Source organism: Choloepus didactylus, chromosome 8 (assembly GCF_015220235.1).
Source record: "Choloepus didactylus isolate mChoDid1 chromosome 8, mChoDid1.pri, whole genome shotgun sequence".
NCBI lineage: Eukaryota > Metazoa > Chordata > Mammalia > Pilosa > Megalonychidae > Choloepus > Choloepus didactylus.
Genome location: NC_051314.1, coordinates 9719288 through 9747134, shown reverse-complemented (window position 1 = coordinate 9747134; position 27847 = coordinate 9719288). Strand labels below are relative to the sequence as shown.

The 27847-nt window shown below is 46.9% G+C and overlaps 1 protein-coding gene across 6 annotated transcripts in view; it reads right to left on the bottom strand.

Moving 5' to 3' along the window:
- Positions 1 to 6816: 6816 nt before the first annotated feature.
- The window catches only part of TTLL1 (tubulin tyrosine ligase like 1), a 42813-nt gene continuing 21782 nt past the window's right edge, over positions 6817 to 27847 (bottom strand). For all 6 annotated transcript variants that reach the window (XM_037847091.1, XM_037847093.1, XM_037847094.1 and 3 more), the window contains 4 exons: positions 26859 to 27002; positions 22958 to 23044; positions 20813 to 20976; positions 6817 to 7108 (listed from right to left, as the gene is read on the bottom strand). In XM_037847091.1, coding sequence (XP_037703019.1) covers positions 6979 to 7108; positions 20813 to 20976; positions 22958 to 23044; positions 26859 to 27002 — 525 coding nt within the window. In that variant the 3' untranslated portion in view covers positions 6817 to 6978. The remainder of the gene's footprint in view (positions 7109 to 20812; positions 20977 to 22957; positions 23045 to 26858; positions 27003 to 27847) is intronic.

Genomic DNA, 27847 nt, shown 5'->3' with positions numbered 1-27847 from the left:
TCAGGGGATGGAAATATTCTATAATTGGATTGTGGTGGTGGCTGCGCAACTCTGTAAATTTTCTAAAAATCTTGAATTGTATACCGAAAATTAGTGAGTTGATGGTATGTAAATTATACCTCAATAAAGCTGTTAAAAAAAAAAAAACAAAAAAAACCTTCTCCTCTAACACCCAGTAGATTTTATCCTTCACAAGGGCAGGGACTGGGCCCTCCCTTTTAGCAAAATGTCCCCACACCTAGAACACAGGGAATGGCACACAGGAAATATCCAATAAATCCTGGGGAATTAATGAATGAAGCTTATAAAAAGTAACAACCTTCAGCTGGGTGCAGGACCCCTCCCAGAACTTCCCTCTCCCTTCTCCCCTTCACCAGCCTACTTGAAAGTCTACATGAGCTTACCCCACTTGCGCATGGACCTCTCACGAGGTCACCGACAGCCTCCTGGTGTGAGGTCCAAGGCAGGTGTCAGCTCCCGTGACCTCCCTGCTGTGTGTGAGGTCACACCTGGGCACCAATGCTTTTTCTAGATCCCCGGCCCCCATAAGATGCTGCCCTGGGCCCCTCGCTCCTCTCTGCCTGCTCCTTCTCAAGCCACTCTCTTGGCACATTTTGGGGTTCTGCCCAGGATGGCTCCTCTCCACCAGCCCCACAGTTTCCTCGGTCAATCACGTCCCTCCCCTCTCCATGCCATCAGGCTCTGGATGCCACCTGAGATCCCCACTGGAATGTCCCCAAGATTCCTCCAACTCAACCTCTCCAATACCAAAGTTGCCAACTTCCCCTGCATCCCGCCCCTTTTCCCCAGAGCATCCTCCACGAATGGCACCTCCTTCCACTGCGTCCTCTAGGCCAGACCCCCTGGCGTCCTCCCTGACCGCTCTCCTTCCCCCTTTCTCACTCATCTTCCCCACCAAGCTCTGCTGACTTGACTTCCTAAGCATCTCTTGGCTGCGTCTCTCACTCCCACTCGGATCCTGTTCCAGGCCACCATCATCTCTCACCTGGGCGACCACCTCCAATCCGTGGTCCACTCTGATACCCGAGGCCTTTGGGTTGCAGGCTTCAGAAGCCAAGCTTGCTGGCTCAGGCTAAAAACAGCAGCCTGGGGGTGTTGCAGGAAGGAGACAGGTAGTATTTCATGGGATTGAAGGAAGAATTGAATGGTCAAGACGGATAAGGAGGGAACTGGGCAGCCCCAGGACCTCAGCCTCCGGAGCTCATAGCCCTTCTTTCTGAAACACATCTTCTGCAGGGCTTTACCCCAACAGCTCAGCCTCTTTGTCTCTCTGCCCTGAAGTTCCCGGAAAGAAGCTCTGACTGGGCCAGCTTGGTGAGAGGCCCACCCCAGCCCCACGAGCCCAGACATGTCCAAGGGGCTCACTCCGAGCATACTTTCCATCCTGGCCCGGCAGCCAGCCCTTCTGAACCCCCCAATGCCCTTAACCTCGTCCAAACACAACTGTGAAGGCCCAGCCTCCTCGCACTCACAGCCCGCACACCTGGGCCCACAGCCCCTCGGCCGGTCTCTCCCACCTCGGGCCCACCCCCATTCCTGTGACTGGAATTTTCTTATATCCTTGAACCCTCAACGCTTCTTTGCACCTGCAATGACTGGTCTCCTGGGTCTCTATTTACTTGCCACCTCCTCCAAGGAGCCTTCCCCGCCCTCCACCACCCCACAGTCAGCAGCTCGTCCTCCCCATCACAGCCCTTCTCACCTGCCATTGGGATTGTCCTTTTGCTCATCTGTCTCCCCATTAGACGGAACTCCACGGGGTGGGGACCTGGCTGTCCTGTTCCCTGATGTGTCCCCGGCACCCAGCACAATGCAGGTCAAGTAACAGATGCCCCTTCAATCCTAGCTGATTTAACGAGAAGGTAGAGAATTCTGTTTTTGTAAAGAGTTTTCTGCCTGGGACACCTGTGTATGAGTAAGAGTTTGCCTCTAAGACCTAGCTTTCCTAAAGGCCTTATTTTAAGTTTTATTCTGAAAGTTCTGATTTCATTTTAACCAGTACAAGATGCAGGAACTGAAGCTAACAAGTGGCTTTCTCGTTATTTGACGTTACATTGAAGCAATACCATTTCATAACCATGAGATATATGAGCTCTCTGAAAAGCTCCTGGAAACTACTTTAATTAATGCACCTTTGTAAGTTTACTAAGTTCTACTTTTGAAGTTCAAACCCCTTTTACACATCCACCCCCTGCTGGGCAACTAAGAATTGCTGCTGGCTCTGAAGAGTGCCCCTGGGTGTGGGGGAGCCCTACCTGCCCCACTTGTATCCTCAGTGCCCCGTCTTAGTTCACAGCCTCAGCTCCTCAGCCGCCTTCACTGCTGTGCTTCCCTCTGGCCTCTCCCTACCGCAGTCATCCTCAGGACTGTCTCTAGAGTCACATCAATGAGAACACCAACCCTGTTACTCTAGTCCTCAAAAACATTCAATGGCTCCCTAGTGCCTATGGAATTGGCCCAAATTCCTTAGCCTGGCAACCAAAAGCCTTCATAATCTGACCCCAAATCACCTTTCTGAAATTATCCCCCACTCTTCCCCCCTCTCCAATGCAGTTTCACTTCATTCAAGATCCAGCTCGTTTTCCCTCCTCCAGGAAGCCATCCCAGATCACGCCTATTGGAGCATGTGATGCCCACACCACATACCTGGCACTGAGCCTACAGTGGATTTTTCACTACTACATATGCAAGTCCATAGAAACAGCCTGCAAACTCCTCGAGGGCAGGCATGAGATCTTAAAAAGGAAGCCAGAGCTCAGGGAGGTTTGATAACGGGCTCAGGATCACACAGTTAGCTGGCGGCAGGGCTGGGATAGGAAGCAGGCCCCCACCCCGACCCCGGGTCCTGTCCTTATTCCATCACCTCCTTTTCTCTCCCTTCTACATCTCCCAAGTCCCAGACCTCAAATATGGTGAGTGGCGACCAATATTTGCCGATTCTGTAACCTCGGCTTTCACCCCCCGGATCCTGCCCAGCTGCCATGGTGGCCTGGTGTTTCCCGCCTAACACAGCCCCAGCGTCCGCCTCTGCCTCGCCAACGAGGAGGCAGCACCACGCGCTGGAACAGACCGGAGGGGCAGTCACAAGCACCAGGTTCCAGTTCAGCCTCTGCCCTTCGTTCCCCCTTTGCCAAAAGAAGGCCTGGGCCTGAGAGCGTGAGGATTTCTTCCCATTTCAACAACCCCAGGTTCTCAAATTAGGTGGCAGTGCAGTTTTGTTTTCTTTTAACATCATGGGAAATGTAACCGTAAAACATAGAAAGCTTCACCACTGCCCCCACCAGCATGGCTGGGCCTGCTGGGCTCTCCGCCCACCTCGCAACACAGGGGCAGCCCCTGGTCCCACTTCCGCTCGAGATGCCAGAGGCCAGCTGGCTTCCTCCTCGCTGCTTCTAGGGTTTCGGCATCCGTTATTCACCAGCCCCTCCCAGCACCTGCAGCATGTGGCTGACAAGTGGTCACCTGTGTCTTGGTGCGCCAGGGCTGCCGAAACGAAGTACTGCGGACTAGTTGGCGCAAGAGCAGGAGGCTGTAGGTCGGAAATCACGGGCTGCGCTCCCTCTTCCAGAGGGGATCCATTCCGTGCCTCTCCCCTAGTTTCTCAGGGGTGGCCGGCAAACTGTCTCCTCTCTCCTACTCACTGTGTCCAGATTCTCTCTACTCGGTTGGGGCCCACCTAACCCTACTTGGCCTTATCTTGACTAATCACATCGTCAAAGATCCTATTAACCAATGAGTTGACATTGACAGGACCAGGGGTGAGGACTTCAACATGCCTTTTTGGGGGGTACAATTCAGTCCCTAACAACGTGCCATCCAAGTCTAAATGAGGCTTCTGCTGACCTTGGGGAAAGGATTCAGTTTTTCTTAAAACTCAGCCATGTCAAACCAGTGAGTCTCCGTGTGAATCACTGAAGGAGAAGGTGGATGAAGGGTTTATACTGTCTGGTCAACCAAACCAACACCTATGGTGAAGATCACAGAGGGTGCAAGCCTCAGGCCCGGGGATCCACTCACCAAGAGGAAATGAACAACGGGGGCCTGCTGGGAGAGCAGAACTTGTCATCCGGGACACTCCCAAGTGGAGCAGAGCGGGACACCCTGGCTGTGCGAGGGGCAGTGCTGTTTATAGCCCCAGATCCTCCCCGCCAGCCTTGGGCACTGCACACTTCCCACCCACCTGAGTTCTGGAAGTGAGAGGAGGAAACATCTGCCTCAGAACATGACATCACTAGCGTAAAGTCAACATCTGACTTAATCTATTTAGCAGACACTCGCTCTCACCTAGCAACTGGGTCATCAGCAAACGAACAGCTTGACTCCTCCCATGGGAAGGAGTCCCCCACCCCCACCCCCATCCTCAGTCAGAGGTCAGAGGCCAATGTCCCCACCAGGGGCTCCACCCTTCTCCCAGATAGATTGTGAAGCAATAAAGTCAAATGACATAAAGGAGGACGAGGTTAAGAACTGGTGAGTGGAAAAGGTTAACTGGAATCATCTTTCTACTCTGGGGCTTTGGAGACTCCGGGTGTTTGCCTTGATGGCTGGCCCAGCAGAAGCCAAGGGGGAGCCCACCAGCCCGGTGGATGACCCTACACCCTTGGGGGAGAAGATGCAGTCAGACCTGTAGTAGGAGGGAGGGGGTGTGTGTGTGTGACGGGGTGGGGGGCATGGAACTGTGTACTTCCTGCATAATTGTTCTACAAACCCACAACTGCTCTAAAAAAAGAGGCTATCGTGCACACATACACACGAGAGAGAGAGAGAAAGGAAAGGAAAGGAAAATATTGACCTCTGAGCCACCTCCTGACACTACGGTCTGTTACATGTATTCCAAGATGGTTTCCCACCATCCAGTTCAATTTTGGCCTCTTAATGTGTCTTTTCAATCAATGCAGTGTAATTAAAATATTATCACAACCTACCTCCCAAAAAAGAAAAAAAACAGTGGGGGGCCTCTCTCTCAGCCCACATGGCAGGTAAACTCACTGCCCTCCCCCCTAAAAGTGACATGACTCCCAGGGGTGTAAATCTCCCCAACAACATGGGACATGACTCCCAGGGATGAGTTGGACTCAGCTTCATGGGATTGAGAAAGCCTTCTTGACCAAAAGCGGGAAGAGAAATGAAACAAAATGAAGTTTCAGTGGCTCAGAGATTTCAAATGGAGTCAAGAGGTCACTCTGGAGGGCATTCTCACATGCCATATAGATATCCCTTTTTAGTTTTTAGTGTATTGGAATAGCTAGAAGGAAATAACGTGAAACCGTCGAACTGCAACCCAGTAGCCTTCATTTTTGAAGGCGATTGCATAACTACGTGGCTACATGGTGTGACTGTGTGATTGTGAAAACCTGGTGGCTCTCACTCCCTTTATCCAGTGTATGGACAGAGGAGTAGAAAAATGGGGACAAAAACTAAATGAAAAATAGGGTGGGATGGGGGGATGGAATGTTTTAGGTGTTCTTTTTTTACTTTTATTTTTATTTCTTTTGGAATAAGGAAAATGTTCAAAAATTGCTTCTGGTGAAGAATGCACAGCTATATGATGGTACTGTGAATGACTGTACACTGTGGATGACTGTAGGGGATGTAGATATACCTCAATAAAACTGTATTTAAAAAATGGGGGGCAGGCACTTGTAATTTCTGAGACAAATATAATTCAACCCCATTTTATACACTGCCCACAGATAGTCTAGAGACACAGACTGATAAACAGCTGGGCCAGGATCCAGAGGCAAGCCCACACCCACTGTCATGCAACTATGTAGAGGGTTTTTTTTTGTTTTTCAACATTAAAACAAAACATCAAGGAACGCACAAAATGTACAATTCAAATCAGAACACTGAGTTGGAACAATTTCAGGTTTAAAATGAACACAGTGAACACATCCCCAATAATTGCAGTTTATTTGGATTCTAGCTAAATACCATTTGAATCACGCTTCTCTCACTTTAAACTGTACCATATCCATTTAAAAGGACATTTTCCCTAACTGGCAGTGAAACGTCATTAAAAACATGTGCACACACAGACACACGCACGCTCTATAACATGTAAACCAGACACTAATGTACAGGAACAAAGACAGCTTGACCTAAGGATTAAGCAAAGACTCTATCTGATGAAGGTACTCAGTGACATACGGTGAGAACAAAATCCCATTACTAACACGATAATGAAAAAGAGGAAAGGAGTCTGAAAGGTAAACTGAAGACAGTGAATTACAGAGCACCAGCAAACAAGCGGCCCATGTCCGTCCAGGCCCCGGAGGTGGGCTTGTCCACACGCACCAGTCACTCTAACCCACCGATGGGTTTCCTCCCCAGACTTTTCCGTAAGTCACTGGTGTCCGAGACAGCTTGAGGTAAACACAGCACGACCCACCGCTCCTCGCTGCTGACAGTTGCCGAAGATGACACCATAAGCCACGCAGAGGAAACTGCTCATCTGCTTAAATTTATGACAGACTCATAAAACCTAAGTGACGGAAAGAGGTCTCTGCAAAGACAGATTACTGAGGAAAATTTCTAGTTGCCTGGTTTCTTCAAAATCAGTCAAGTAAAAAGGAATGAAATCAAAATAGCTGTCAGATTATATACACTGCTTTTTACAGGATTATTCTTTAAGATATCAAGAGGTCTTGTTTTTAATGTTTCTAACAGTGCAAATTTTAAAAAATGTGTATAACTTATAATAAACTAATTCACATGCAAAAGCTGATTCCTGTTTTAAGAGTTGATTTTATACATGTCTGTGCATTACTTCTTTTCAGCACTAATGAAATAGGCTTTTTAACCTACCAGAGGAGTGCCTTTATTTATTTACAGTGCTTAGGAAAGGGAAAAAAGACATAGAAAAAGGAAATCTATAAAACCAGGCTTCAGAAAGGGCCCGGGTGTGTGAGCGAGGCCTGAGGCCCGCCGAGGCCAGGTGGGAGTGTCCTGCGGCCGTCACTTCCAGGTGGTGAGGGCGGTTCTCCCCGAGTCGCGCAGCCGGCCACCTTTGGGCCCCAGAGACTGTCCCGGACGACTTCTCAGCTCCCGGTCAGCCCCGTCACCCTGGGCCAGCTCCTCGTCATACCTGGAAACAGAGACAACCCTCCAGGGTCACAGTGAGTCGAGCGCAGCCCTGGGCTGCCCACCCACCTGACTCGGCCCAGAGAAGCCTGGCCGTGCCCACCCCCCACCCCCCACCAAGCCATGCCCCCGGCCATGCCCCCCTGCCATGTCCCTGGACTCCATCCCCATCTGCCTCCAGCCCACCCACCAAACACCACCCCTGAGGTCATGGAGGATGGACTGTGGACAGCCCCCAACCCCCAAGGACACCAGATCAAATTGGCAATGACCACAAGGGGTCTGAATGAGACCCCACGGACTCAACCCAGGCAGCGAGGGAGAGAACCGACACCTTCACGCACAGCATGGGAACCCCAGTTCAGACTGTGACCTGCCCAGGAGGAGGAGAACCGGACAGGGAGGGTCTGAGGTGCTCACTTGCCCCAGCCCAGGAAAGGCTGGTCCCAGACCCCACCACCTTGGACCAACACCATCCTTCCCCATTTTCCTTTTGGCTGCCTGAATTCTCTAATCCAGAGGAATCTGTCGCTACCCACTATAACAGGGCGGGTAGAGGTCCAGGGTCAACACAGAGGGCCCCTGGGGACTCGGGGTTTCTCCCCGGAAGCCTCCATGGGGCCAGACCACCTCTTCCTAGGGGTTGCTGGAGCCCCCCCTTGACTCCCTGTCTGTGTCATCACTGTTGCCTGTCCCGTGTCTGCACCCCTGACCGGTGGCCTGGAGTGGCCTGGTTCCGAGCCACCCCTGGGACCTCACTCTTCACTCAGGGTGAGGGGTGCAGTGAGACTCTGTGGGGTGAATGGGGGAACACACATGTAGTCCCCAGGTGTAGGAAGTGTTTGTGCTGGTCTGTGCGGCTTTAAAAACAAACCAAAATAAACCCAACAGCTGGTGAGCAGGAGGCATCTGGGACAGACGGTCTCAGGAAGGACTTGGCCACTTAGGTAAATTAAGAATTAACGCCAGGAGAAGATGGCAGCATAGAGAGGAGCGGAAGCTAGTTAGTCCCCCTGGAACAACTAATAACCAGGAATAATAACCTGGAATAACTCCAGGGGGACAAATGTGACCATCCACTCATCATACACCAACCTGGATTGGGAGGAATGCCTGAGATCACAGCACAAAATCTGGTAAGTAAAAACTGCGGATCCAAGCCAGGAGTCCCCTCTCCCCACAGCCTGAACAGCAAAGCTTCATGGTGCTAGAGGGCAGCACTCACGGAGCAAACGAATATAGCTCAGCTGAGCTCCTACTGGGGTTTTAATTAACAAGCGTGCTCCACTCAATACAAGCTACGAATCCCCAACAAGCAGACAGAGGCTTTTGGTAACGACTGACCTTGGAGAGCCAGAGGACCTCTCTGGGAAGGAGGGGGAGCACAGAGGACCCGGTGCTATCTCTGGCCAATGGGTGAAACTGAGGGAGGGCGCAGACTGGCCCTGAAGGGGGGCTTTCTGTTCCTTTTTCGGCTCAGTGGAGAAAGCCTCAGCCATTTTCAATTCCCAATGCTCAATCCCAGACAAGGGTTGAGAGTCAGAGATTATTCAAATGCTAATGACCTCTCCCTAGGGGGTCTATCTTCCCTAAGAGGAAAGAGGCAGTGCCAAGCTCTACTACCCGCCTTCCATTCAGAACGAGACCCCAGAACCTGGGAGAAAATAGCAACATGCCACACCTCCTACACCAGTCTGGAGATACAGGCTGCCAGGTGCCACCTGCTGGGCAGAAAAGCATAGCGGCTTGAGGCTTCACAGGGTGCACCAATCTTCTAAGACACACCCTCAGGAGGACCTGATACTATTGCCTCCTTCTGAGACCTGAGCCTGTTCTGGTCTGGGAAAACCTGATCAGGGTAACCAAGGAAACCAGATGGCTAGACAACAGAAAACTACAACCAACACTAAGAAAAATGAAGTTATGGCCCAGTTAAAGGAACAAATTTACACTTCAACTGAGATACAGGAATGTAAACAACTAATGCTAAATCAATTCAAAAAGTTTAGGGAAGATATGGCAAAAGAGATGAAGCGTATAATGAAAACACTGGGCATACATATGGTAGAAATCGAAAGTTCAAAAAAACAACTGACAGAATCTATGGAAATGAAAGGCACAACACAAGAGATGTAAGACACAATGGAGACATACAACAGCAGAACTCAAGAGGCAGAAAAAAACACTCAGGAACTGGAGAACAAGACACCTGAAAGCCTACACACAAAAGAACAGATAGAGTAAAGAATGGAAAAATATGAACAACATCTCAGGGAATTGAATGACAACATGAAATGCAGGAATGTACAAGTCATGGATGTCCCACAAGAAGAGGAGGGAAAAGGGGCAGAAGCAATAAAAGAGGAAATAATCAATGGAAATTTCCCATCTCTTATGAAAGACATAAAATTACATATCCAAGAAGCGCAGTGTACCCCAAACAGAATAGATCTGAAAAGACCTACACCAAGACACTTAATAATCAGGTCAAATGTCAAAGATAAAGAGAGATTCCTGAAAGCAGCAAGAGAAAAGCATTCCATCACATACAAAGGAAGCTTGATAAGACTACGAGTGGATTTCTCAATAGAAACCATGGAGGCAAGAAGGAAGTGGTATGATATATTTAAGATCTGAAAGAGGAAAACCACCAACCAAGACTCCTATATCTAGCAAAACTGTCCTTCCAATATGAGCGAGAGCTTAAAATATTCTCTGACAAACAGAAAATGACAGAGTTTGTGAACAAGATACCTGCTCTACAGGAAATACTAAGGGAGCACTACAGACAAAAAGGAAAAGACAGGAGTGAGAGGTCTGGAACACAATTTTGAGAGGTAGTAGCACAGCAACGTAAGTACACTGAACAAAGATAACTATGAACATGGTTGAAAGAGGAAGGTTAGGAGCATGTGGGACACCAAAAGGAAAGAGGAAAGATAAAGACTGGGACTGTATAACTCAGTGAAACCTAGGGTGCTCAACAACTGTGATAAAAGGTACAAATATGTTTTTACATGAGGGAGAACAAATGAATGTCAACATGGCAAGGTGTTAAAAATAGGGTGGGATTGGGGAAAAAATATAATCAATGCAAACTAGAGATATAGTTAACAGAAACATTGTATTATGCTTCCTTTAATGTAACAAAGGCAATATACCAAAGCTAAATACTTATGGGGGGGGGGGGGACATAGGGGAAGGGTATGGGACTCTTGGCATTGGTGATGTTGTCTGACTCTTTATTCTACTTTAGTTTAATGCTATCTTTCCTTTTGTTACTTCCTAGCAGTCATTTTTTTTTCTCTATCTTTTCTTTTTCTCTTGTCTACCTTCTGACTCTTCCTCCTTCTTTGTGGAAGAAATAGAGATGTCCTTATATAGATAGTGGTGATGGTGGTGAATACATAAATACATGACTATACAGGGAACCATTGATTGTTTACTTAGGATGGAATGTACGGTGTGTGAACAAAACCATCTTAAAAAAAATGAGGTTGATGAAGAAACCTTGAGGGCACTACATTGAGTGAAATAAGACAGACACATAAGGACAAATATTGTAGGGTCTCACTGGCATGAACGAATTATAATACGTAAACTCACAGACATGAAATCTAAGTTACCAGGATATAGAATGAAGCTAAAGAGTGGGGAGCAGTTGCTTATTATGAGCAGAATGTTCAACCAGGGTGAACTTAAATGTTTGGAAATGGACAGAGTAATGGTAGCATGCTGTGAGAATAATTAACAGCACTAATGGTCTGTGAATGTGGTGGAAAGGGGAAGCTCAGAGTCACGTATGTCACCAGAAGGAAAGTTGGAGGTTAAAAGATAGGAATGTATAAAATAGTGAATCTTGTGGTGGACAATGTCTGTGATCAACTGCACAAATATTGGAAATCTCTCTCATGAACTAGAACAAATGTATGACACTATAACTAGAAGTTAATAATAGAGGGGCATAACTTGGGAAGACTGTTGCTGCAAAGGAGAGGCTAGACCTGCCTATAATTGTGCCTAAGAACCCCCTCCCGAATGCCTCTTTGTTGCTCAGATGTGGCCCTCTCTCTCTCTAGCTAAGCCAACTTTGCAGGTGAAATCTCTGCCCTTCCCCCTACATGGGATCTAACACTCAGGGATATAAATCTCCCTGGCAACGTGGAATATGACTCTCGGGGAGTAATCTAGATCTGGCATCAGGGGATGGAGAACATCTTCTTGCCCAAAAGGGGGATGTGAACGGAAATGAAATAAGCTTCAGTGGCAAATTCCAAAAGGAGCCGAGAGGTCACTCTGGTGAGCACTCTTACACACAATATAACCCTTGTTAGGTTCTAATGAATTGGAATAACTAGCAATAAATACCTGAAACTATCAAACTACAACCCAGAACCCTTGAATCTTGAAGATGACTGTATAAAAATGTAGCTTATGAGGGGTGACAATGTGATTGGGATAACCATATGGACCACACTCCCCTTTGTCCAGTGTATGGATGAATGATAGAAAAATGGGGGCAAAAAAAAAAAAAAAAAGGTACCCAGTGTTCTTTATTTTAGTTGTTCTTTTTCACTTTAATTTTTATTCTTATTATTTTTGTGTGTGTGGTAATGAAAATGTTCAAAAATTAATTTTGGTGATGGATGCACAACTATACAGTGGTACTGTGAACAACTGACTGTACGCTTTGTATGACTGCATGGTGTGTGAATATATATCTCATTAAAATTGAATTAAAAAATAATAGAGGGGCATATAGGAAAAAATATACCTACTGAAAACTATATACTACCGTTAGTAGTATTTTAACATTCTTTCATCAACAGTAACAAATGTACTATACCAATCCTGTGAATCGATAATGGAGGGGGGGTGGTTAGGGGTATGGGAGGATTTGAGTTTCCTTTTTTTTGTTTTTATTTCTTTTCTGGAGTGGTGAAAATTTTCTAAAAATAGAAAAAAAACTGTGATGGATGCACAGCTGTATGATGATACTGTGGGCAACTGATTGTACACTTTGGATCTTTGGATAATACGGCATGTGAACAATCTCAATTAAAAATTTTTTTAAAAAAGAATTAACAAGTGATTATGATTATTGAAACATTCTATAGACATTTTTTTTTTCTCTCTGCATTGCAGAATAGCCAGAAGTTAACACTTGAAATACTGAAACTCAACTAGTCTCAGCCCCAGATACACCTATTGTAATGGTCATTCTAGCCTAGTCTCAGCCCTGTTTACACTTGATATTGCAGTGGTAAGGACACCATCTCCCCTTGCTCGAATCCATCAAATCTCCGAACTCCTTAGAATCAGGGAGACAGATTTTTGGGCCGTTGGGCCATCTGCTCTCCTGCTTTGCGCGTAGCAATAAACGCTTTTGCTCTTTGAAACCCCGGTGTCATGGACCGGCTGTTATGCACATTGGGCAGAAAACCTCCTTTTGTTCAGTATCGGTTTGGTGACTCTGGTGGGACCAGGTCCCTAAGGAGCAAGGAGTCTGGCTGCCTGAAATTCTGGAGCCCCAGGACGGGTAAGCACGGGGACTGAGCCTTTTGGGCCACTAGACCCCTTTAGTCTAGAGGCTCGGCCACCGGGTTTCCTTCTGCTCTTCCGGCACTGCAGACCCTCGCGCTTTAAAAAGCATCCGAGAGAAACGGTTTCCAGTTCCAAGTCTGGACATCTGACTGGGCGAGTGGGTCATCAAGGTAGAAGTGGATCAGGTAGTTAGTACGGCGGTTCAAGTCCCCCGGACCTGGGCTTGAGGCCCTGGATTCCACTTCCAGAATAATCCCCCTTGCTCTGACCTCGACACCTTTCTGTTTTCTGGGTACCGTTCTGCATGGGGTACAAGGCCCTCACCTGAGTTTGTCTTTTGAGTATACTCCACGAAAATAATAATCCACCAATTAATTGATAGTTAATGAAATTTAGAAAGTGTATGATGCCTGTTTGTTAATTGGTGTGTTATTTAGATATAGTTAAGTGTTTAATGCCTGTTTAATTGTTAATTGGTGTGTTCCGTTTGGTTATTAATTGATGTGTTATTTAAATATATAAGTAAGCGTTAAATGTCTGTTTAAATTGTGAGTTGGTGTGTTAGTGCATCTGTATTGTCGAAGTGTTCCTAATTGGTAGAGGAAGCTCCCCTACCACCTCCCCCCTCCCTCTTTCCTCCCTCTCCCCCTCCCCCCTCCCTCCTTCTCTCCTTCTCCTCCAGAGACAGAAATGGTGTACCCCTCCCATCGCCGCCAGGGTACTCAACTTGGCCAGGGCTGAGCAGAGCCACTGTCAAAACCTCTATCCCTCTGGCAAGGGCCTGTAAGAGTAGACGAACAGGGAGACCCGAGAGGATCTGTATATGTGCACACCCCATTCTCCAAAAAAGAATTTACGTAATTGGAAATAATACCCCACCCTATAGAGAAGACCCAAAGAAAACAGAAAGCTTGGTTACTACTTCAATGTTAGCAACTTATAACCCAAATTGTGCTAATATTCAACAATACCAGAAAAAGATGAAAAAGTTGGGTTCAAATTAGTTGAGGTTTGTATTTCCATATTTCTGTCTTTTGTTGTGTCTTTCTAGTTGCATCTGTTTGTGCAATGAATATATTCCTACCTCCAGATGGTAATACCAAATTGGCAAACAAAAATTCTTAAAAGAGCTCTATTCAAATTGTGTACAGGTAAGGAAGTGCATGTATTCATAAATTAATACTCTTCCTAGAGTCCTGAGAAGACAAGATAGAGAAGAGAAGAAAGAAAAGAAAAGAAAAAAAAAAGAGAAGAGAAGAGAAAAGAGAAAAGAAAAGAAAAGAAAAGAAAAGAAAAGAAAAGAAAAGAAAAAAAAGAAAAGAAAAAAGAAACCCTCCAGGCACCAGGATTCAAAGACTTAGTACCTGTAATTTTACTGCAAACAAACCTGGACATTGGAAAGAAACTGCCCCCTGGAATTTCTGGAAGGCAGCAGAGGGCTGCCTTGGGAAATGGGAAAAACTTTTCCAGTTGTCCAGGTCACTTCCTTATATGAAACAGATCTAGTAATTGGAAACAATCAAAAGAAGGGCACAGTAACTCTCACCAATACTAAGGCCACATTAGAGGTCTTACATCCCATCGTCCTCATTTGAAAACTTTTAAAACCAAATTCAACAGCCTCATTTTTCTGCCCCATCTATCCCCACCAGGGCCTCTTAAACCTTGGCTGAATATGAATGAACCAGCTAAGGCAGCTACAGGGGAACACTGGGGAGAAGAAAGATGGGGAGGTGTGGGTTTGGTTTAGAGTTCTTTGTACTGGGCCTGGGGATTAGAAATGGTAGGCACAGAAGAAATGCTGCAGAATAGGCCATGCTTGTTCTGAGAGAATCCCCAAATTTTAAAACACCTCTGCAATGGTAACTGCAATAAACAAATCATTATTAAAATATAAATAGCCTGGGGATAGGGATAATTGAATAAGATCTAATTGCTGAATTTCAGTAAGAGAAAATGTCCTTGAGAGCTATGGAAAAGTTTTCCTGGATTTATGCTGGGGACAAATTGAACAATTGCTGTATATTTCCCAGTGATTTGATACTTTTGAGGTTTTTCATAGTTTTAGGATATTAAGAAAACAAAGAGATTTTTTTTTTTAACCTCCAATAGAAAAAGGCAAACATAGCTGCAAAAATGCAGTGATAAAGTCTAGTCCAATTCTAGAAAAAAATTTTATGGTGACTTTTGAGCCAAACAAATACAATTTATTCTACTAGGGTAAATTTGGTTCTCCCAAAATTTATACAAGTTTACTGATAAAATAAGCTATCATTATACCTATGAGATCTTTAAGATGGTGAAAACTGTTTGTGTTTAATGAAATTATTATTTTGACAAACTATTTTTTAAAGAATTATATTTCATAGGATGTTTACAGACAGTATCAAAGATCTTTCTGGCAACTTAAGGTATGCAGGTATGTAAAGTATACAGGATGTGCTTTGTTAAAGAAAGGTATGTAGTTTTGTCCTTGAGAATGTGTAGGACAAAGCCTGGGTGAATATGGAAAGTTCTGGAAGTTTTTGGAAGTGAATTTTGGTTAGTCAATGCTGATTAAGATTTGATAAGTTTGTCTAAGGTACTGCAGTTTGTTCTAAAATAAAATAGCTTGTTTTCATGAAGTAAGAGGCAGGGATATATAAGACAAGACCGGAATGGATATGGAAAGTTATAAAGGGTTTGTGAAAGTGAATTTTGTTTGTCATAGACAATGCAGACCAGAAATTTGATAGGCTTGTTTATAATAACTTTTAAGAGCTTTTTGTGTCAAACTATATTCATACAAAATTGGAGTTTAGTTTTCTCTCTGTTAAAATAATGCACATTGTTGGTCTTCTCTTAATGAAAGGTTATAAAAAGTTTTTCTTAGCCACCTGAGTATTCTGTCTAGAAGACAAAGATTCTATGTCATATCAGAATAATATCCTTGTTGATGTCTGTGTTGACCTTATCATCCTTTATTTTAGAAGACAAGTCTTACTTTAAAAGAACTAAGTCTTTTTCTTACAACAATATTAACTCCCATTTTCACTTTGGTTAAATAAGGAATCAAATACTGTTTCACAGTAACCCAGTTTCCTGTTTAACATAATGTTTAAACCTAACAACCTTTGACATTTTGACCTCCCAAAATTGAACGCTAAAGGATAGCTGTTTATTTCAAACTGTTGCAAGAGATTGTTTTTCCACCTTGTAAAAGTAAGGAGCTAACAACAGTTGTTTAATATACTATAAGAGAAGTGTTTGGGAAGTGTTATCAAAATTAAAAGGTATTTTCTAATCTTCTGTTGGTTAAATTTGTATGGGTGAAATGTTATTCATATATTTAGAGACTGTATAAAATTCATAAAGACTTGACAATGTTCTCCCTGTTCACGTTATATCCTGATAATGATCTGCACGATGTGAGACAATGGTATGATGTTGTTAATTGTGTGGTGTTACTTATCATTAGAAAAATGTTACATGTCCTGGAAACAACCAAATTAACCTGTCAGTTACACTTCTTTGCTCTAATGCTTCTCTAAAAGTATACGTAGTCAGCTATAAGTCAGAAATTTGTCTTCAAAAAAAAGGGGGCTTTAAAAGAGAAGCAAAGCAAGCATATAAATTATGTTCTACCTGTTAATTAACATAACCCTGGTAAATGTGTAAAGGTGAGTCAAGACAAAACTGCTGCTATGGCTTGTGGTTGACCCAATGTAAGTCAACTGTAAAATGTTCTTATTTCCGGAAACAGCTTCATTTATAAAATGCTCATCAGAAAATTAGGGCCTAGATTGTAAGCTCTAATAACAGTCACATCTATTCCTGAGCTCTAACTGTTATTTCTAAATTCTGAGATGCTTTGCTTTTGTGTATAACCTGGTAGCTCCCTGGAATTCGGGGTATCCGTGTGACACCTGAGACTCAAAGACACAGAGTTCTGCAGCTCTGGAAGTCAGCATTACTTCATACAGCAACTGCTAAAGAAGCTGAACAAAGATTAGACTTCAATTAGGGATGTGAATGAGGTTGATCTGGTTAGGGGTTAACGTAAATCTGAATACAGGGTAAAGATGATAACATCTGTATTTTAAGACTTTGGTTTGTGTGAGACCAAAGGAGGAAGAGATCTATTTTCTCCAAAATTAAAATTTTCTGTGGCACTCTATCTGATTTAACCTGTCTGGTCAGTTTATTTAAAGAACCTAATTCAGCTTTGTTTGACATGGAACCCAGAATAGGGAATGAGATCTTCGTATTCTGTACAAGTTGATGTAATACCCTGATGTGTTTCAGAGGGTTTGGGGTATAAAATGAAAAGATACTTGTGAGATCCTTTGAGGAACTGGGGAAAGAAAGCATGGAACTATTAAAATTCCCACCTAGACATTTCCTACTTATTCTCTCAAGGGATAGGACCTCCTAATTTACTCTAAAATATGAGCCCTGCCTAATAAAAGGAAAACTTATCTCTGTAATGACATAATGCCTAAGAGTCACCCCCCAGAAATCTCTTTTGCTCAAATGTGGTCTCTCTCTCTCTAAGCCAAATTCTTCAAATAAACTCACTACCTTCCCCTCCACGTGGGACTTGACTTCCAGGGATAATCTCCCTGACACTGCAGGATTAGCAATGGATTTGTGATCGAAAGGGGGAAAAGAAATAAAATTAAGTTTCAATAAAATAAAATTTCAAATAGAGTCGGGAGAACATTCCGGAGGCTACTCTTACGCAGGTCTCAGCCACATATTGCCAACACTATTCCTGAAAACCCTAAGGAACACCCTGGGTTCTATTTGAAATCGATAAAAAGTTAATTCCCCAATGTAACATTGCTATAAATCACCTCCACCTACTCCTTTAATTTAAACTTATATTTTTCAATATACTTAGGTTTTTCCGAGACTAAAAGCCTCCTGACAACAGTTTCAATCCTCTACCCCATAATATAGATGCCCCCTTTCAGCAAGAGGAAGCTAAAACAGTGGTTACCCAGACACCGCTCAAGATTGAGGAAAGCACAAAAACACAAGGGAGGAATTGTAACCAAGAAATTAAGAATTAACAAATGATTACGATTACCAAAACATTATAAAGATGTTTCTTTCTTTTTATATTGTAGAATAGCCAAACGTTAATACCTGAAATTGCTGAAACACAAGCAGTCTCAGCCCTGGGTGTATTTACTCTTGTAATGTTAATATCTCAATCTTCCCTTCCTTGAATCCATAAAAACCCTGAACTCCTTAGACTCCAGGAGACAGATTTTAAGGCCAATAGGCCATCTGATCTCCTGCTTTGTGCATAGCAATAAACTTTTTCTCTCTTTGAAACTTCAAATCATGGATTGGCTCTTATGCTCATCAGGCAGAGACCTCCGTTTTTGTTCACTATCATTTAGGCGGACAGACACCTGACGGTTTGTCCGAGGTCCCCTCCCATCCTCGCAGGCTTTTCTTCTTGGTGTTCAACAGGCAGAACATAGTCACGTTTAGGGCTCAGCCCAGTAGCTTTTAAAAGGCTGTAGAAGCACAACTGCAACCTCAGAACCAGGCCCTGGGGGAGGCAGACGCAGGGTGCCAGGTCTCACGGCCCCAAGGCCAGGGCAGCAGACCAGGGCAGCAGCAGGACACTATTTCTGGGTGTGGCCTTGGGCAAGGGGATGTGCACCCCAGCCACCTCCTCTTTAAACTGGTAAACCCCAAAGGCTTGTGGGGAGCACCGAACGCCATGTTCCTGGTACCTGCTAAAGTGGCCCCTGAGGGTGTCGGAGCCCCTGCTCCTCCCCCGAGGCTGCTCCCCAGTTCCACCACTTATTACTCGCAAGAGGCCACCCTTGTAAGACCAGAACGGGATTCTTCATCCTGACATATAATTTGAAGTATCAGAGGGAGCAAGTTAGGAACTACCGGCCCCACACAGGAGCCTTCCGTTACCTTACAGGAAAGGGAGACGGATTGAGGAAAGGGGACACCTTTGATCCTATTCAGCCTAAAGTAGTGAGGCTTCTGGCCTCTGCTTCTTAAACTGGCTGCAGCTTGGGAGGAAATGTGTCTGTCCCAGGCCTTAATGCCTTGGACTGGATGGGAACAAAGAGACCCCCCACTTTCAGTTGGACTGAAGAGGGAACCCCCACCTCAGGCACCCCAGCTCCTGGTAAGATCCAACCCCACAAACACACCTAGCACCCCCCAAGCACAGCTCCCCCATCTGCCCCAGAGGCCCCTCATCAGAGAGGCCTGTCACCTTCACATTGCCCTTTACCCTCCAGACCGCTATCCTTAAGGGGCCCTGGACATGCCCACTCTGACCACACCCTCCATCTCCACAGGCCCTAAGTTCTTCTCTGTGCTCCCTGGAGGTTCTGTCCTCTATCAGCAACCTTGCGGTCGCCTGCACCCCTCCAGGTCACTGCCCCTCATTCCCTGGGGAGTCACACACTCCCTGCAAAGACCAAGTAGATGAGACCCCCAGTGCCCAATCTATCACTCTGCCCCTCCACTGACCCTGTCTTTCACCCCATCTCAGCCCCATTCCCATGCTCACCCCCAAAACCTGCCATGCTCAGTAACTTCACACCCCCATAATCTCCATTGCAAATCCCCTCTCTCTGACCACTGCCCCTTCCCTTCCCAGCTCACTCTGGTGCCAAGACACTAACAAGCCTTCATCCCAGTGGGACCTCTGGGGGACCTCCCACCTTCTCACCGCCCTCACAGGCTCATGTCCCTGCTGCCCTGCACCCCATTATCACCAACGAGCAGCCTCCATTCCATTGCCCTTCCCTCTCTCCCTCCTCCCAGGCTGGCAAATCCCCAAATCTGGGCACTTCCCACTCTCTACGGACCCTGCACCCGGCCTCCCGCAGGTGAATGTGCTTGGAGGAAAACAATCGACCACACTGCCGGGTCTCCCCTGGAGTTCGGGACCACCAACCCCCCGGAGGTCCCGGTGCTGCCGGCCAGGCCTCCCGCTCCCAGAGGAGGATGTGGGGGGACCTCACACCTCAACATCACCCACAGCAGAGGCGCAGGAGGCATGCGGGGGGCCTGGCCTGTGCCCACAGCCCCACACCCGCAGCTCCTACTAACTGTAGTAGCACTGAGCGGGCTGCCGGGGGTGTGTGTGTATAAAGTTCACTAAATATGCCTTCCTCTGTTTTTTTTTTTTTAATTTTTAAATTAAATATGCCTATTTACTTTTATGTAAACATGTAAATGTGATCCTAACATCCACACTCCTTCTGGCTTTCAGAGCAGCCCACCTTCCTCTTCTCCTCAGCTGCCCATTCCAGTCCCCCCTGCCCCCAGGAGCAGTTCATGCCGGCAGCCTCACGCAGGGGCCCTTGCACGTCTCCCCCCTGCCCGCCCACTCACAAGTGAGCACACACACACACACATCCTATCAGGGGTTCTGAGGTCACTGTTTGTGTGCTTAGAGAGATGACATCAGACACTCTCTTCTGCAATTTGCTTTTCTCACTCCACCCAGGCCCCACAGTATAGCACTAGGTCAGTCATTTTAACAGCCACCTAATATTCCCCGGTATGAATCAACCAGAATTTGTTCAGCCACTGCCCTTCTGATGGGCACTTGCTTTGTTCCTGCTTTTTGTCAGTACCAGCAAACCACTGAGCCTTGCTAAGCCTTTGTTTCTGCATCTGCAAAATGGAGCTAACAATGTGTACCTCATAAGGTTGCTGGGGAAATTAAATGCAATAGTGTGTAAAGCATTGAGCAGTTTCTGGCACACAGTAAGCCCTCAAATGTTAGCTATTGCCATCCTTTATTTTGTAGGATGGATCTCGCTATCCCCATTTAAAAGGTGCGCAAACTGAGGCTCAAAGAGCTACAGTGAGCGTCCCCAAAGCCACGCAGCTCTGTGCCCAGGCCTCCCACTCAGTGGTGACCCATGTGAGGACAATCACCAAGTCCACCCCAGCAGCTAACACGGGGCCTGGCCCGTGGTGAGGGCTTCGTGAATATTCCTCAAACAAGAGTGTAAACAAAGCGCTGGCTGGTTTCAGCTATAACAGGCTCTTTCCCATAATGTCTTTAGTAAGTGAACTACCCAGTCCAAATAAGCCAAGTCTGCAGATGCCCAGAACATCCAAATTGGATCTCAGTTCACCTCAATCTGAAAACAGAAAGACGGATGCACAGCCCCATACTTACAGGATTTCATAATTTCCCAGAACTTCCTTTGGGGGTGACTTGTTCCATTTGCAGTCTGGAATTTCACCATTAGGGACAGCGATATTGAGGGTGTCGTTAATCAAGTTATACTTAAGGATTCGATCGTTGGCAGTGCTGGAGGTGAGGGATGGGGATGCATTAACCTAGGAGAAGGGGAAAACCCACATTCTTCACTTGGAATGAAAACGTGCACTGCAGAAGAAAACAGTGGCAATCAAGCTTTTAGGGGAAGTTATTACTTCCTACCGTTGCTATCTAACACCTTTAGGGCACGTGGTCTAGGAAGCATTGTATGATCTACATTAGCTGACAGATGAAATATAAATAATATTTAAAGACAGGATTAGGATTAGGATGAGGACCTACAAATCAGTCATCACACAAATAAAATTTAGGTCAACATATATCACAAATGTAATTTTGGTGTCTATAGACGTGATCAGCTCTGTCTTAAGTACCAAAAGCCTCCCAGAGCTTTGCGAGAATTGGTAAACCAGATACTGTAACCCGGATCAAACAGAATTGTGGGGTTTATATAAAAGGTAACAGGCAACTATTTTTGCTGAGAGTAATACCTCATTAATAAAACAGTATTTTAACCAAAACGAGGAACCCAACAAATCAGTGAGAAGTTAGTCCCGTACGGCCTCCAAGAAGCTTAGCAGTGTCATAGAATCCACACATTAAAATGCAAACATTACTCCCTGGAGAGTCCCACGGGCCACTGGTCACCACCTATCTGCTCTTATTCTATACACAGCTCTAATGACCTTCATTAGCTGTTTTCTCATTCCCGGGGAGATTAGATTAGAAGCAACAAATTGGCAAATTGTTCAGGTTTCTCCCAGTCAGGCTGTCCCTTTGTGCTGCTCTCAGGGTAGCTAGTGTATTTCATGTCAAAAACTGTGTGGTCCTCATTGCCCTTGAAATGACCACTGTGGTATACAAAACCCTTTACTATGAATACACTAAGAATAAAATTTGCTATTATTATATTGAGAAGTAATATGCATGATTAAGATCCTAGCTCATCAAGGAAATGGTGACTTTCATTCAAGTTACTGTGTTTAAGGTGGAGGGAAAGGAAAGACATGCGAACGTGCACACACACACATGCACACACACACACACGTATACACATTACTGTTTCCACAGCTTGGCAGGATGGAAAGTTGGCTGGAAAACGCTATTAGGGGAAACAGCTCACTCTCTGATAACAGAGGCCAAGGCAGCGTGGCTGGACGTGGCTCTCTGAAGCTTCGGGGTTCCCACTGACTCCCCCTCCCAGGGATCACCCCCTACGACTTGCTAATGGACACTCGGGTTTCCTGGCTCCAAATGTGACTGAGCTAAAGGGCCTGGGCTGTCCACCTCCAGATGAGCTTGATGAGAAGAACAGAACTCAGGGTTACACCAGGAAGACAAACCAGCACATCTGGAATGCCTTCATTCTTCCGGCTCTTTCTGGCCCTGTGTCCCTCAGAGCCCGTAGCTCCTCTTATGGCTTCAGAGAAGAAGCAAAGCAGCCCGGGCAAGGTCAGCTTTCAGTTCAAGCCTTGGGCGGGGACTCCAGGACCCACCGTCCTGAGAAGCATCGCCCAGGCTGGCACCAGGCAAAAAGCACTTACAAACAAGGGGTTGTGGCCTTTGTTCCTTCGGAAGCAGCCACCACTACATCCTCTCTACTCCTTAAAATAGGCAGACAAATTCACTTCCAAACCACACCTTGGTCCAAAGAATAATAAATAAGATCCCTTATCTCTGGACTTACTGCTTACCAAGGGCTTCCATGTTTGCAAGCTCATTTCCTGAGCGGGAGCAGCACGTCCACGAGGACCAGGAGAGGCTTGTGGGACAGGGTGCAGGCTAGCCGAAGCACAGACTAGGCCGCAAGCACCCTGGAGCCCTGGGGCATGGCAGCCACCAAGCTCATGAGGAAGAGAGATGCCAGCTCCCCTCTCCGTGGGCTGGGCTCATGGGGGTGAGGGCTGGAACGCTGTCATATTTCAAACATCATTTCTGAAATGAACATTCTCTTGTCCTCCTGCCTGGGCTGACAACCGCCTGGCTGGGGGACAGTGAGCCTGCTGATGCAGAAGTGTAGGAAGGGTGCCGTGTACCTACCTCAATCAGCCAGGGCTTCAGCTTGTCGTCTATGATGATGTCGTAGCCGTAGCACTCAAAGCAGTGCTTGTCGTTGTTCATCACCGGCTGAGGAGAGAGCCAGCAGCAGGGTTAGGTGGTGAGTACCGAAGGGCACAGCTGACATCAACATCTCGGAGAAGCTGCGTCTCACACTGACATCAAACCCCACGTGCCCTCCTCGCAGCTCTGATGCACATCTCACTTTCGATGACCAGTGGGTCCCAACCTTTCACGCCCCCAGACTTCCTTCCCCTTCCTGTCCTCCCATGGGGCTCAGAAACTGAACATCTTTCTTGACCTTATGGATGGGGTTTAGGAAGCATTATTACTGCATCTCTGCGGCTCGTTCGTCATCGGCTGACGATAGCAGTGAAGGTCTCCCTCGGCTTGAAACTGTCCAGGGTGGGCGTGATTCCAGCTCCAAGCACGGGGCCCTGCCGTGAAGGCTGTGTGACCTTATCACAAACCAACCCCAACAGCCCACGGGGCTCCTCCACCTTCACTGGCTCCCAGGTGCTGGATTATGAGCCTCTGTTTTTGGTGAAAAAAGCAAACCCCTTGGCTTAAGATGTTTGAATTTTCTTTTTAATTTTGCATTCCATTTCATCTATATAATCTTACAGAAACTTCTTCAAGTACGTAAAAAAAGAAAAGGCCACCAAGTTGCTTGCTTAAAATGCAGATTCCTGGGCCCTATGCAGCTGCCTGAATCAAAACCTCTGGGGAGAGCCCAGCAATCAGCATTTTCACCTGCTCCCCCAGGGTCTCTTGTGCACCCAAAGTCTGTGAACCACATGGCCGCACAGTGAGGCCTCCTGCTACGCTAGGGCTGGTGGGCTCTATTTGATAGGTGGAGTCAGAACTAGAAACTTCCAAAGGGGAGGGGCTCCCGAGCCACCTTCATCCACCCTTCTCACTTCATGTAGGAGAAGAGCAAGGCTCCATGGGTTGTTTCATCAGGAATTACATTTCCACTGAAACCTGGTGTCCTCACCGCAGCCAGCACTCAGGCCAAAGCCACTTTTCTGCCATTCTCCGACCCCACTCTCTGCCTCCAGCCCCTGGGACACTCTGCTCCCTAAGCTGTGGCTGTCAGCTCATCCATCCCGCCTCGTGTTCTGGGTCTGGCCCTCCTGGGTGGTCCAAGAGCCCACTCCATCCCCTGCACCAGGAGCTTCCGGTGGCCTTGTCTGCCTCTTCTCCAGAAGGCAACATACTTGGTAAAACTGAGCGACTACTAAAAATCTGCTGAGCGAATAAAAACTGAATAATAAATCCCTGCCCCAAAGACCCTCCGAGCCTTAGGAATCCATCAGTTTTCCAGCTCAGGATGCCGAGTCCCAGGCTAGAGGATCCAGCTGTGAGTCCAGCGAGAACCCGGGCTGAAACACAGGTTCTGTTTATGAACAAGCCAACTGCTCCTCAGAGCTCTCAGCTAGGGAGCGGTGGAAGGGCGGGTGTGATCTAACATTAAGATCCACGCAATTCCGCACACTAACAGATTAACTGCATGGAGCGCTTCCTGGTCATTAAGTTAACCTCGGTGGATGGTTCCCACATAACAAACCACCACATCGAGTCCTGGTCCCAGTTTCACAGAGCCGAGCCTCAGAAAGGGCAGGCACCTGTCCAAGGTCCCCAGCTGGGAAATCGTGTCTGAGCCCAGAACTCCACACTTGCTCTCACCGTGACCCACTGTCCAGTCAAGGTGCACGAGGGCTTCAGCGGGCTGAGATGCTGAAAACTGCCCGTAAGCTGTCTCTCCAACAACTAACTAGATCCCGAGGCGTTCTCCCTGCAAATCCTCACTGCAAAGCAAATAAAAGAATAAAACGACACGCAGTGCTTACGTGGCGCTTTGGAAAAGAGGAAGTGCTTCCAACCCAAGACGGAAGGAAGCCTAGACTCCCGGCTGCCACAGAAATCGACTCTTGCTGTAATTTTCGTTGCGCAGCTGTTCTGAAGAGCCCTTAACCACGCAGGGAGGATCAGCATAAGTTGCACGTTTAACTCACAGGTACAGTGGGAGACGGACTTCGTCCAACACTGAGAAGGTTTCATATAAATATTTTCTCAAGCCCACTATGCTGTCAGGTCCATACCATGCTTTCTCCAAAAGAGCAATTTCACACATTTTTGACTCTGTGGAAGTGAAGGAACTGTTTTTCACAGCCCCTAAACTCCAAGTGTGGGGAATACATATGTGGTGGCCTGAAGCTGTACGTACCCCAGAAAAACATGTCCTTAAAGTTAATCCATTCCTGTGGGTGTGGACCCACTGTGAGCAGAACATTTTGAAGAGGCTACTTCAGTTAAGGTGTGGCCCACTCACTCAGGATGGGTCTTAATCCTCTTACCTGAGCCGTTTATAGGAGAATGTAAGTCAGACAAAGAGAAAGCCCCAGAAGCAAGAAGCTGAAATCAACAAAACCCAGAAGAGAAGGAAGAGACCAGCAGACATCGCCATGTGCCTGGCCATGAAGCAAAGGAGCTGAGGGTCGTGGCAGCCGGTCTCCAGGAGGAAAGCATCGCCTTGAGGATACCCTGATCTGGACACTTTTCTCGGCCTCAAAACTATAAGCTCATAAGCTAATAAATTCTCACTGTTAAAGTCAATATATATCATGGATCTGCTTTGAGCAGCCTAGGAAACTAAAACAATGTATTACAGTCTGGCCGTGTTTTTGCATTCTTCGACTTGGTGGCGACTCCCTAAGGATTTAAAGTTTTACAAGGCACCTTGTTAAAAGAATGAGAAGTGTCCCCGCCCCACCCCACCCCACTCCCCGACATACATGGTCAAGGGCCACAAGTCCCCGAGTCACACCCAGCCTGTGTGTCCTCAGGCCCCACACCTGAGTGGGGGCCCTCTCAGTAGGCCGGAAGAGAGACCACACCTGCCCTCCAAGGGAGAGAAAAGGCCACGAGACCACAAGTGGAGAGACTCAGGCTCCCGTGAGTGCCTGGCAACGTGGGACAATCATTTTCTCGCCCACTCCCTCAAAGGCACCTGGGACCCCAGCCTGTCTGTCCCCCAAGTCCCAGCTCTGTGGGCTGGAGCCTCCATGTCACTTATGATTCACACGGGGTGATAAGACACCTCACAACAGAAGTGAAGCACTGAAAATAGTGCCTGGCATGTTGGTGCACAAACATTTATTCCTTTCCCTCAAAAATAGATATGCACCTGCTTTCAAACTATAAAACAAAACCAAAAATCAGGAAACAAATAGAAGACCTGAAGTTAAAAAAAAAAAGAAGAGGTTTCCACAGCCCTAAATAGCTAAAAATATCAAAGTCAAGCAGCCTCAGAATAAGGAGGCTGCTGAGTGTCTATCTCCAAAACGACAGTTCATGACAAAATATTCCCTACCGAAGAGGTGATGGAAAGGTTTTGGTAATGGATGGTGTTGATGCCAATACAACACTGTGAATGTAAAAAATACCACTGAAGTTATACTTCAAAGTGGTTAAAATGGTAATTTTACGCTGTATAGCTTTTACCACAATAAAAATGTAAAATCTATAGATTCCTCATGGATTTGACAGGCATAAGCAAAGAGCAGACAATAATGTCAAGAGGGCTCTCCTGCTCTTCTGCCCAGGGCCCGAGGCCTGTGGCCGGGATGCCACCTGGTTCCCGCCAATCCTGGGAAGCATCTGGTGGGGGCTGGCCCCTCCCTTCCAGAAGCTGCCTCCACCGCTGGCAGACACGAAGGAGGCGAGACTCTGAAAAGGTACTTGGCAGCAGCAGGACAAGCATCCCCGACTCCTGAAAGCAATGTGTCAGCTTGCTGGCCTTGTGGCCCCCTTGGTTCTCACTGAGCAGCAGGGGCAAGCCTGAGTGAGCCCCCCAGCCTCCCCCATGCAAGACGCTCACCGCCACGGCCTTCAGGGACTGCACGATGATCCAGTGGATCTCGTCAAACAGCTTGCCTGTCACCTCCTTGCCGCGGGTGCTCTCCAAGTAGAGCCGCAGGTTATTCACCGTCCACTTGCCCCCATGGATGTGGTTGTAGTCGTCCTGGTGATGGAAAAGGGGAAGCGGGGGCGACCTCAGGCCACACAACCCAGAGGAATTCAGCTGCTTGTTCTTTCTTCCCACACACATCTCCAGATGTTTGTCTCTCCTCGGCATGGGGCCGGCACCAGGCAACAAGACAGGCTCATCCCCGCCCATGGAGATCCTGGCCTCATAGTAGGTGCATATTTAAAATACACTCACCTCTCCAATATTCCTGATACACCCCTCCGTGGGGGCAGCCAGCACCCCAAGACCAGTTGAGTTCCCCTGTCTCCCCCCAGGGCAAGTGTGCAGGGCCGCCTCAGCTCCAGAGCATCTGCAGGGTGGCCTGTGAGGTGAGCTGAGGCCCCCATCACAGCTACACAGCAGCTTGATGCCTCCCTGCGCCATCCCACCCCCACCGTCCCTCTCAGGTGTTGCTCCTGAGAGCAAACCCCAATAAACCTCTTGCACACTGAGGAAGCCCACCTAAGGTACACCTGTGCCTTGCACCACAGCTGAAAAACAGCACACGCTCAATTCTCTAACCACCTTGCAACGTCAGCATTTTCACCCCTGACTCCCCAGCTCAGGAAGGCTCCACTACTTGCCCAAGCTTTCACCCTGGGGGGGCACAGAGCTGGGGCCCACCCCTAGCCCAGGACTTCTGCTGACAATTCAGTGCTCTCCTATTTCTCCATCTCTGTAAATTAACTCACTGAACACTGCTCTCCTTGGAAGGCAAAGAGTTCGACAATATGAAGTGTATAAGCATATTACGAGACTGTGAGTTCATTTTCTAAGTGTAAAGTTGAGAAGTGGGAACTAAAAACCATCATGAACAAACACCATTGACTCAAAGGGAC